This window comes from Limulus polyphemus, unplaced genomic scaffold (genome assembly GCF_000517525.1).
Source record: "Limulus polyphemus unplaced genomic scaffold, Limulus_polyphemus-2.1.2 Scaffold4770, whole genome shotgun sequence".
In the NCBI taxonomy this organism is placed as follows: domain Eukaryota; kingdom Metazoa; phylum Arthropoda; class Merostomata; order Xiphosura; family Limulidae; genus Limulus; species Limulus polyphemus.
In genome coordinates this window covers 59,181-71,964 of record NW_013670380.1, presented here as the reverse complement: position 1 = coordinate 71,964, position 12,784 = coordinate 59,181, and the positions used below count along the sequence as shown (strand labels likewise).

The 12,784-nt window shown below is 31.9% G+C and overlaps 1 protein-coding gene across 1 annotated transcript in view; it reads right to left on the bottom strand.

Annotated features, from left to right (window-relative positions):
• Nucleotides 1-1,908: 1,908 nt before the first annotated feature.
• The window catches only part of LOC111088928, a gene marked incomplete at its 3' end in the record, with an annotated part of 52,872 nt that continues 41,996 nt past the window's right edge, over nucleotides 1,909-12,784 (bottom strand). Inside the window, exon 2 of the mRNA XM_022400275.1 lies at nucleotides 1,909-2,250. Within this exon, the coding sequence (XP_022255983.1) occupies nucleotides 1,909-2,250 (342 nt within the window). The remainder of the gene's footprint in view (nucleotides 2,251-12,784) is intronic.

Below are 12,784 nucleotides of genomic sequence, written 5' to 3'. Positions count from 1 at the left end.
TGGTTTGTAATAATTAATCATAATAGTTGTTATTGTAAATTATACTGTTGTATATATATATATATTAAAACGTATTTGTGTCAAAACAAAAACGGTGTGAATCAATCTTGTTGGCAAATAGCGTTAATTAAATAAAATATCGGCATATTTCTAAACACTAAATCCAGGGTACAGTTCAACTATTAAAAGTTAAATTATTTAACGCGGCTTTGGATTATTTCAAATTCTCAATACGTAACACAGCCGAAATAAGGAAAAAAGTGTGGCAACGAGCAAACGATCTTAAAAGATTAACAGGCAAAAACACAGGAGCACCCACGGAAACCATTATTAAAACTTATAAATAATATATCAGACCAGTCATTTGATATGCATGCCCAGCATGGTTAAATGTAACAAGAAACTGCAAATCATACAAAATTCAATACTAACTATAGCTTTCAGAGTACCAAAATACACAAACTCAACAGTTCTATACAATTACACAAACTTACTCCCACTAAAAGACAAACTGTTAGATTGCTCGTTCCGCTACTTTAATAGAAATTTATACAAAAATGATTTGTTAACCGAAATAGATCGCTGTATCATACACAATGTTGATGGGGCTAAGTGCCTCTGTCCATTAAATTTCTACTTTAAGAATAAGACCACCTGCATTAGATGTCAAAATTTGTTACCAAGACTTAGATAAAACTGATGTATTTAAAAAGGGTATTCATGTATAAATACGCTTTGGTGAATATATATTGAGAACAAGTGTGATTTAATATCGGAACTGTTTGTGACCATACACAACCGAATGAAGCAAAATACCTCGGTGTAAACTGTTTGGAGAAGAATTAAAATTACACTAAATACTACTAGAAGTCTATTCAATGACACGGCCCTGAAGATAAATCAGTGTTTTGTGTCGCACAATACCATCAGTAGCATTTTCAGTTTTTAATCAATAGTTAAGGAGGGAGGAAGAAGTCTAAAATGCACCTGACCCTCCCAGGTCCTCAACGATCTAAAACATGGTGCCGAACATGCGAAAAAATCACTAACTAATCCTAAAAAGTAACCTTCAGTAAATATTAAATGGTTCGATTAAAGCGAACAGATCTAATTTTATACAAAAAAATGGTAAAGGATGCCGTAAAACAGCCACAGTTTTAGTAAGTTGTCAAAAAAATAATAGAAATGGTGAAACTGTTTATAAATTAAAAAGAAACAAACAACATTAGCTTAAAACTCAATACAGCTTTTAATTTCAAATATCCGCGTTGTCGTGGTGTCTCTACATTATATATATATACAGAAAAACAGCTACAAGATAACGCCCCCTAAAATTAATTTGGACTCGACGCGTTCAAATGTCGCCATCATACAGCTTAGTAAATAACTGATTAAAGTTAGGTGAGAACTACTTATCCATCATTATTTAACATAAGAGGGATGCTTTTCATTGATAGTTAAATATACAGCGTAGTTTGTGTTTCTTCCAAATTCTCGGATCCTATATTTACACATTGAGACAAAGTCACCTGTGCCATTTTAATACTAGAAATAAGCGACCTGTTATTTTTTTCAGCCAACTATGAAAGTAATGGAATGGACTGAGAAAACATTAAAAGGTATTACACGTTGCATACTTGCTGAACACGAAAGGCACCTAACTGATGCGTTTTATGTTAGCTTTTAAATAGAATCCAGTCAAACTGGCTAATTGTAAACATCTTACTTGATTTCTGATGTTTTGATTTAATCCCTTAGTTACGTTTCTGCTTAATTTTATTCTACATTCGCTTTCCTTCTGCGATTCTTTCTAAACCAACAATTTATTTTACGATAGAATGCACTACTTTTCCTTCATACTGAACTAAGTTGTGTTAAAACTAAGTGTCAGTTAAAGCATAGACTTACTTATTATGGATAGAGAAATTTCTGAGTATCGGGTTCTGGCCTTTTTGAAATCTACGCGACAAATATAGGTTCCTTTGTCTTCCTTTGTCACAGTTGCCAGTTGAAGAGTAGCAGGCTTGGAAACAGTGCTGAAGTAAGTTCTAGTAGCGTAACTATCACTGGACGAATGTCTGCCATGTCCTGGTGACCCACCTCTTCTTGCATCTAGGCTGTAAAATGGCGTGGAAGAATCATCTCTGTACCAGAGAACTAAAGCCACTTCATCATCTGGTGTTAGTGGTGAGATGTTACATGGCAACTCAACATCTTTACCCTGAACTCCTTTTAGGGATATCGGAGGCTCTGTAAAAACAGTACGTAGGTTTATCATGAAACACCAGTCTTTTGAAAAGAAGCAATGATATCAATTGACACTTAGAGCACAATAGAAAATAATGAAGTTAGTTTGGCCAAAATTAAAGTTCTATTTAATTTATTAATAAAAAACCAAATACCTTAATTTACGCTTAATTATATATCATCTTGAGTTTTATTATTGAACAGCAAGCTGCTTATAGAGACCACATTAGCAACACCGATATTACATAGTGAGTAATTGTCCACAAATCCCACCAGAAGAAGAGAAAAAAATTAACAAATCTTTACTATTATATGAAAACTTTCGGAAGAGGTCATCTTTCTTCGATATTTTTAACTAACGCTTATATACAACATAGTTACTGAATTGCAATTATACATTTAGTTATAATAATGCACTTGCAATATGAATACACCTACGGGAATTTTTAAGCTGTGAAGAATATATGTTAGTTATAGGAATATCATAATACTTAATTTTGTGGACTGAATGAAGAATGAATACACTATCTGTACTTAAGTCCAATGTATTCGTGAAAATAACAGCCTTTTTACCGTTGCAGATTTTTTATTAATTCACCGCGAAATGCATAAAATGATCTAACGAGATTGAAAAAAGTCGTTTAATTCTGTTATTGACTGAAAACTGGCCTGTCCAGTTTTTGCATCAAATTAATATTTATATATATGTTAATTTGTAGATTAAACACCAAAGTTTGTATTTACTGTGTTTGCACATTTACAGGAAATACAAATATGCATTCCAATATATATGTTCCTTGAATACTGTATTTCTAAGAGCGATGGACATCACCATTTCACACGATATTTTAAATTCTCTTTAAGAAATAAATGCAAATATATGTTATGCTATAATATTATTGGTTTCGACTCTAGTATATCATTTCATTAATGGCTGAGAAAACATTCTACACATTCCATTATGTTATAAGTTCAAGCTACTTTTCAACTTGGAAGAACAGAAATATGTTTTCATACAAAATGCTTGGAAAATATTATATACCTAATATGATTGTTTAAGTCAAACTACAATTGTGTAAACTATAGCAATAAATATACAGGAGTCATAAATAACAAGTAATTATAACAACACGGTGAATTTATAAATACTGTACAACATTATCACAAGTAGTTAGGAGTGTACCCTTGTGCCCAAAGGATACCATCTCACTGGGAGGTCACCAAGTGAGTGGAGATCAAAAGATGCCGCTTGAGGGTTACATCTCTATTACTTAACATGCAAATTACACCGACATCTAAAGATTATACAACTGTCCGACAGTTTTGGAGTTATTAACCAAGAACATATTCAGTGGCTTATAATGCTAAAAGTCGGGGCACACTTTGTGTGATGCTTGCAGTACAAGGAACCCATTGCGCAGCTTTATGCTTAACAACAGAGAAACATACTGATAACTTTAAATTCCGAAATGTAAGTTTTATATATATACAGCACTGGAAACGATTATGAAAGTGGTGAGAAAAACGGGTGTAAAAGGCAAGAATTATAAGAATGCCTCACTTTCGTGTGAAAATTAAATGCAGAGTATACTCATGTGTTTATATCGTAGATTGTGGTTTGTTGTCGTCCAATCAATGACAATGTTCCTGCATTAGAATAAAGCCTATAAAAATTGTAAGCAGTCATACTATTCCCAGTAGTAGTAGTGTGATCCATTCAGTGCTCACAGGACTGAAATACCACCTGAAAATCGTGTAGAAGTCATAAAATTTCTGCACTGTTCTTTGTTTCAGTAATAGCTCAAAGCAAACTTTGAATAGGAGATATGTGAAACCGTCACTTTAAAAACAGAAATGATTAGGATAGAAAACCTAAATACAGATGTAAGCATTACCTCTAGAACAGTAAGATGCACATTAGCGAGAAGTGATCTCAATGGACGTGTAGATGCTTCTGAGAAGAGATGACGAACTCAAAAAGTTCAAATAGATATCTTCCACAAACAGTGGAAAGGGAAACACTGAAGAGATGTATTCTTTACAGATATACCAAACATCAACTTACTCGATAACATTCAATGACAATTAGTTCAAAGTTGAAAAAAAAAATCAATATCATAGCCAATGACAAAAATCAAAGCATGGTGGAGGATCATTACAAGTTCGGGACACATCTCAGTCAACAGTGTTGGTGATCTTCACAAAAGTGATGGAACCCCCCTGACAGCTTACAAATACAAATAGGTTATGGTCCATCATGTCATTCCTTTAGAAACATGACTCATCAGGCAAAGATTCATTAACTAACAAAATAACAATTATAAATGTGGGTGGAAAGGCCTATGACTTGGCCTACATAAATTTCCAATGTGAATATTCTAGAAGGCATATGGAATTACGTAAAATCTGAAAAGATCAAAAGGTGGCATACCATATCTTGTTGGGTTAGCTGGGAATGCAACATTTAAAGTTAAATACCTTAATAAATGATGTAACGTTGATGACTGATATATTGTTTTGACTGAGCCTTTTTTTACATTTCTAGCTAACCCCACGAGGTCTCATATTGATCGAGCGATCTCGTTAGCAACAGCATGCATCACAAAGTGTATACAGTCCAGACACTGTTACATTTATCCTTGTTGGAAACCTGTATTAAAGGGACAGTAAAGAATGATTTTTAAAGAAACATTATCAATTTATTGGCACGTGTTCATACATTTAGCATAGATTGAACATAAGTTTTTTTTGACTCTGTATACCATAAATCAAGTAGTAGGTGACATACTTTCCATTAGCTTGTCTACATTTCATGGACCCTTGGCCACATACTCTGATGATCTCAGTATGAGACCTCATGGTTGTCATCAAACATGGGTACCTGTACTGCTTTATTTTTGCCTGTGAAACTAAACTATACAGTGGCAAGAGGTTCTGCAATGTGAACCTATTTACCGTGATAAGAACGTTTTTATCAGTCATTGTAAAATCACCCCGAGAGTGGATAATGTTTGTTTCATCCCTACAAGATTGGCTCCTTAATATATGAACATAAGTTTTTATGACTGTAAGTTAACTGTGCAATAACATGTTATGGCCTTATCATATTTTTATTACTAAAATGAATTTTACTAATTTTCGTAAGTCTTATAACAATTTCATTGATGTGTGGGATGCAAAAACTAAAACTCTATTATTATGTTATATACAATATGAATAATACTAACTTAAAAATAACAAGCATGGTCTAGATAGGCCATACACCTTTGAGCAGTGGCTTCTGGAAATAAATCTAATCACGCTAGTTAATGTTTGACATGGTTTTTATGTGAATTTATATGAATGCTCTTTATAGACTGAATTCATATAAAAGGATAAATATATCTTTTCTTGTATGCCATAACTTTTGCCGTGAGATCAAAGAATTCTCAAATATATCATCATATTGAAAACGTCCAATATGATATGTATGGTACTTATTGTTCCAATGATAGAATGGTGTAAGATCACAGTATTTAACACATTTTTATTCTTTATATCGTACAAGAACCTGATAGCGTTAATTCTGCTTCGACAAAAACTTGATCAGCACTGAAACGACCGCAGATTATGATATTTTATAAAATATAAATGAATGACAATACATCATATTAATAACGTTGCTGTTACTACAGTGAATATCTAATTTCCGTAAATATTATAATGTTTACAAATTATTAATATCTATGTGAAAAGAATGATCTTACAATTTCGGTTGTGTTCTTCAAATTTATCCAAGGGGCAAATTCCGCTGACAGCTCGAAACCCTTTGATATTTAGGAATAACACAAACTGAAACACTTATGAATTATAAAATACTGGGATGCTAAGATTAAATTTACTTTCATACAAGTCTAGTATATTTCAGTTAGCGTACAGTTCTTGTATACTTTCTACTCAGTTAGACACTTCTACTGCACTTTGTTCATTAGTCAATGACGTCAACTTGAGAATCAACCTTTTCTATTGTCATGCAATATATAAAGATAAAACAAGAACTAATATATTTCAACTGATATATATCAACACAAAACACTGATTGTAACTGTACAAATTAAGGTGATACTGATATTTCTTTATGTGTCTAAACAACTATACCCTGAAGAAGTTAGACTATGTATAGATCTTGGTAACTTATATATGTAAAAAATAGTTGTTTTAAACTACAAATATGTGAGTTCTAAATCAAAAACAGAAAGTATCTTCCTAATGTAGCCTCACATCTTAAGATTGCCATAAATGTACTTTTCGCTTTCTCTATCGTTATTTAAAAGAGAAGAATATATAAATTCATTTTTACTGACTGTAAAGTTCAGTAACATACAAAATCTGTTCTTCATTGTCAGACTTACATACAAGTTATTTTGGTTGTAAAGTATATTCTGTAATAATAAACAGTGTATATGATAGATTTATAATATAAGAAACAATCATCCTTTCTTGTAGACAACATCTTTATCGTAATAGATAACAACATTTAAATATTTTCTCAACTTTTTTATTACTATCACAGTTATTTTACAGATTATGATTTTAAAATCTTCAAAGTCAGGATGCATATTATTTTTAATAAATCTTGGACAACGACATATATATTTATGGCAACCTATTAGTTTGTGGTGGAACACGTTAGTTTTAAGTGTAGGGTAGGGGTAATGTGAGGTTCAAAAATCTAATTCCCAGCTTGACAGGGGACAGTCAAATTAGTTATGGATTTCAAATGCATGATATGTTTTGTAAAATGTCTAAACGAAGAAACTTTCTATGCTCACATTAGCTCAAATAACTTTGGGGAATGTTCCTTATGTTTTGTTTACAGTGAATTACTGTCTTTTATTAATCAAATGCTGGAACAAATATATACTGTAGATATTATTACATTGTGTTGTAGGTTGGTATTTTATAAACTAAGATGTTTTTTATTTCGTAAATAGTATATCTAATTCTAAGATTACAGTTACAATCTGTGATTTTATTTACATATATTATTGATATCTATTAAAACGCATTAGGCTATAATGAAACATGAGTTTTATATAAGAAAATATAATAGGAGACTTGAATTAGATGTACAAACAGTATATATATAAGTGCGATAAACGAAAGCCACGGACCAGGATACGCCACTGAATAACATAGATGTTAGAAAGTAATATTCATGGGGTGTAATTTATCATACAAGACTAAGCTCGACACACAGATATTTGACATTTGATTTTTAGTCTGAACAGAACAAATTTAGTTACTTTTTGTTGATCAATTATCAAAGTAAGATGGGTATCAGTTATATTTTCCGAATATTTGTAGACTGAACCTGTTTGAACTTTTGGCCATTTGCTGTATGTCGAGCCCAGATTAATTTATCTGAATAGTGAGCATAAACTTTTTTGGTTTAAAGTACAATAAGTGCAGTGAAATAAAGAAGTGTACACTAATTTTTTCGTTTATAAACATTATAAAATCTTACATTCTGAGCTGACATGAAGAAGTAGTAATACGAACATGATATACAAAAGTTGCATGAAAGCTTTTTTTAAACGAGACAATCCAGTATTTTATAAATGTTTGTAGTTTTCGTAAATAATCTATTAATGTACTTAATTCTTAAAGTTTTGTTACTGAGTGTTTCAGTTTGTGCGATACCTGTTAATTCTAGGGTTTTACTTACATTTATTAACATGTAATGCATATCTCCAGGATACACATTTTTTTCAGTCCCACGGGGCTATTTAAGCCGAAAAAAAAAGATAATTGGCTAAGCTTTTTTGCATTGATTCCCTCATAACGTAACGGAGCTAAATTCCTGAAATTCTACTGGCTGGAGGATCTGTTGAATTTATTCAACGTATTGATGATGGTAATTTGGGTAGTAATTTTGTTCTTGAACCTGAAAAACGTTACTAGTCTCTTCAGAAAGGTTGGACAATAAAGCCTGTTCAAGGAAAAACTTATGGCTAACTTTCAACTCGTATACGCTGTTGTTTCAAATATCATCAATTATATTATTGATTCAAATGAAAAAAAATGCACCAAAGGTATGCTATGCAATGATCCTGGAAAGTTATAAGATGAGAAAGAAGGCAAACCCCATTGAAGAGTTCCCTGATGAAAATAAAATAAAAAGCAAGATCAGCCAAATCAAACAGAAAAAGAAGAAGGAAAGGCAAGCAGTTGAAGGAGGAACCCAAGGAGGGGTTTTATTATGGAATCTGTACTTGTTCGAAGGTCAACATAAGTATTCATCAAGAAAAAACAAAATCGTAAAATAACTGTCAATTATTTGCATTTATTTTCATGAAAGAAAGAAGAAAAAACTAAAAGAATAAGAAAGTAAAGACAAAAACGGCCTGGAAAAGGGTACACTTTTGGAAAATATAGCCGAAATTGCAATTTTTAAACGATCATATAATTTCAAGTATTTATGCCTAATAAAATAAAAACACCTTGAAAATGTTTTTCGGTATTCTATGTTAGCACCAAGTGCCCTATTTCAATGTTCAAACGCTGCAGTTAACGTTCCGCAGAAATCGACAGTATATCAGGATATTTGCCACCCCGACGTATGTATTAAGTGTTAATATCTGCTTAAATCATATTGGACCATGATGAAATGTGAGTTTTATATAAGAAAATCACGGAGCATCAATCTATATATTTAATAGATTTGATGATCTTTGTATAAATTATAAGTGAAGTGACAGATAATGCAGCACATTTAACATTGTTTCAAAATCTACGTGCGACATATATCTGTTTTGAAATGTATAAACAGTCGATAAACTTGTTTTTATGAACCTACATGCTGAAATCTTGCATGTTTAGCTTGCATTGAACATATAGCGTGAATGAATAATACTGGTGGTTTCACAAAAAATTATGTTTAACTACGATTCACATATGTGAATCTGTAATTCATTTGTTTACGTAGTGGTATGTCTTTAGTATGATCTATTAAAACGTTTAGTAATAAATTCGGTGTTTTATTTTATATATTGTTACCCAAATGAACTATAGAATTTACATGAAAAAATGTAGACTCTAACTGAAATGAACAAATACCAATATGGAAATAATGTAGAAAAGTTGGATGAAAGCTAATCCAGTATTTTATAAACTAATGTGTTTACGTAAATGGTATATTAGTGTATCTAATACTTCAAGTTTTGGTAATAAACGTTTCAGTATGTGTAATACTTGTCAAGTCTGTGATTTTACATTGTTGTTGTTGCAAGGTATGTTCTGTAATGTCATTTATATAATATGAAAGAATGATCACTTGATTTATAATTCTTTAAAACGCTGGAATCTGGGTTTCGATACCCGTGGTGGGCAGAGCACAGATAGCCCATTGTGTAGCTTTGTGCTTAATTACAAACAATCAATCAATGATTTATAATTAGAGGACCTTCTAAGATTATGACTGTCAACCTTGATCAAGAAAATTTATTTATCTACTATTGAATTCTGTAAAATACACTAACTTTTTTCAGTTATAAATTACGTTCATTTGTGAATTATGTACTTTATGCTTTGGTGAAATAATAAAAATAAAAAACAGTTTAAAATGCAATCCATTCTTATTTTTATTTAAGTTCCAAATCATTTTTCGATCATTTGCCCGCGCCCCGGCTTTGTAAACTCCCAAAGTTAGTTAGCCTTTGTGATGGCTTGGTTGAAAAATTGGGTCAGAGGCGAGTGACGTCACTCAAGGTAAACAAGGCCAGTCGCGGTCGACTTCCTCTCTGTGCGCCATTTTGTTTGTGAAAAACTGTTGTTTTGCTTATGTTAAAACAATTCGTTTTTTTTTTTCTGGACAAATTCATTTGATAGACGTCGTGAAAAGAGTTATTCGTGACTAAGTCGTTCCAGGATGAAAACAAGTATTGTTTTTTGCTGTAGTGTTTATGAATGTGGGTATATTCCCAAGGAAAAGGAGGTATCTCTGTTCGAGTTTCCAGTCAGATAGAAAACGGCTCATTGCCTGGACAAAGTTTGTATCAAGAACTCGTGATAAACCAAAAGTTGCCATGTATGTAGTGAATACTTTTGGAATCAGACTTCGAAAATAAACTACAATTTGATATGGGATTTGAAAGAAAAAAGGTGCTAAAGAAAAAACTGTGTGTATTTGTTCGAGGGAGATTATCAGCACGGCAAGTAGCAGCCAGGCTCATGTCAGTCGCACATGACGCTCTTGTTCATAGACCAAAAACAGCGATTATAGTCGTGTCCAATCAGTCGTTCAAAACCGAGAGGCATTCAGAGTAAGCTCAAGTTTTAACTAATGTTTAAGCGCAATATAGAATTGTCAGCAATAATTCCCTATAAGATCTGCTAGAACAAAAATAAATGTTTATGAAATTTCACTTTTAGCTAATGTTTACTAGAAAGAGGACATGAAAATACAGTTGGCTGTCTTTTTTTTTGTCATGTTTATAAATATTTTTTTATGAAATTTAATTGTAGGTGTCAATATGCAACATAAGAAAAGCTAGATCTGCAGTATCAATTATCGAAATATGACCCCAGCTATGTTTGCTTTTCCAGTCCTAATGTATATTTAGTTATGTGCATAGAAATCAGAGCAAGCGCCGAATACAGTATCAAGAGATACTGATAACCAGTCTTTTATGACATTGTAACATATAACTTTTGAAACAATTCCATACCGAGAAAAATCAGATAAACCGCCAGTTCTCGCCTCTTCAGCCAACATGTCAACATTAGACACATTATCGTCTGCAAGCTCTGGTTTAAACATATACTGTATGATTGACACATTATATCCATCTTCCTCTTCATCTGCAGTCGCCATGTTTGTTTACCTTGTGTGACGTAGGTTTGCCCACCCTATATGCAATGTGATGCTTCCGCTAGTTTTTAAAGCTAGCCAGCTGTGACCAAATATGGTTTTAAGCCACGTAAGCTTGACTGTTTCGTGACTTTTTTCAATTGTATTATTTTTAATGCAATATGATATACACATTCAAGCACGAAAAATGCTCTATTGTCTATGGTCTTTAAATGTTACAGTCAATATAAAGTAAAGTTTTGAAAGATATGGAAATAAAATTTTTAATTGTCAACAACATTCAGTCCATCAGTTTTACAGAAACAAGAGCATTAATTGTTTTAGCCTTAGTGCACATACGTTGTCAACTTGCCCTCGGGATATGAGAAGTCAGAATAAAATAAATAATATAACTGAAAGAGTGCACACCATTTGTTTGTGTGTTAATGACACTGAACGTTAAGTATCTAGTAATTGATGGATGGCAAATGTATAGTAGAAAAAATAGTGAGAATATTGTTTACTTATGTGGATATCATCCTTTTTGGTCATCAGAGTGTTATGAGCTTTTAGCTTATTGCAAATAGTTTCACACTGCAAGAATCAATTTCTAGACAAAGATTTGTGAAAATATCTAGAGGAAGGTAAGAATATAATTTTCTACAATAGTAATAGATAAAAATAACTATTTACATAGATTTTTTTAATAAACTTTAGTGAAACAAATCAACTTATATAGCTAAACAGGAAATTATTGGATATTGTTTAGATATCTAAATAAACATCCTTTTCAGGACAAATATATGTTATACAATATGTTAATTACAGAAATGAACTAGTGATAAACAGTGTACATTAAAACATCAGAAAATCCAAAAACTATGTCATGCATATTAAATATAAAAGCAAAATTATATTCAGTACATTGAAGGTGTTAGTAATACCATCCACCTATAGAAACACTACTCACCTTTGGAAAATACACGTAATACAGTTAAATATATAAATGAAAACTATAAACAAAAGTTGAGACAAATTGAAATCTGTATGCAATCTTATGGAAGTATAGTAACACTGTCTGCTTATAGAAACACAATTTGCCTTTAGAAAACACATATAATACAGTTAAATATATAAAGAAAATTATATACATAAGTTTAGACAGGCTGAAATTTGTATGCAGTCCTATAGGACTATTGCAACTAACTGCCTATAGAAACAGCGTCCACTTTTGTAAGAAAGTACGTAATTAAATATGTAAACAAAAACGATAAAGTTGACAATAACAATAAGAAATAGAGATTTAAATAGCGCCCCTAATTACTATCTCAAAAAATATATAAGAAAATAAGTAAGTATTACAGTGCACCTGTAGTTTGTATTAAGTTCTTTAATTTACACAGAGCATTTCGACCTTGCTATACAGTTTGTGGAACATTGTTTCAAATGTGGTATCTTACTCCAACAATTCAGCCAAGCTGTTATATCATCTGTTGGTTTTTTAGTTTTAACATAAGTCCATATGCCCTCTAGAATATTCATATTGCAAACTTGTGCAGGACAAGTCATGCCTGTAACTTTTCCCTAGGTCTCTTCACCCACATCTGGAATTGGTGTTTTAGTATGAAGTGAATCCCTGCCTGAAGACTCATGTTATTGAAGGAATAACATGATGAACTATAAGGTGCTTGTATTTGTAAGCTGTCA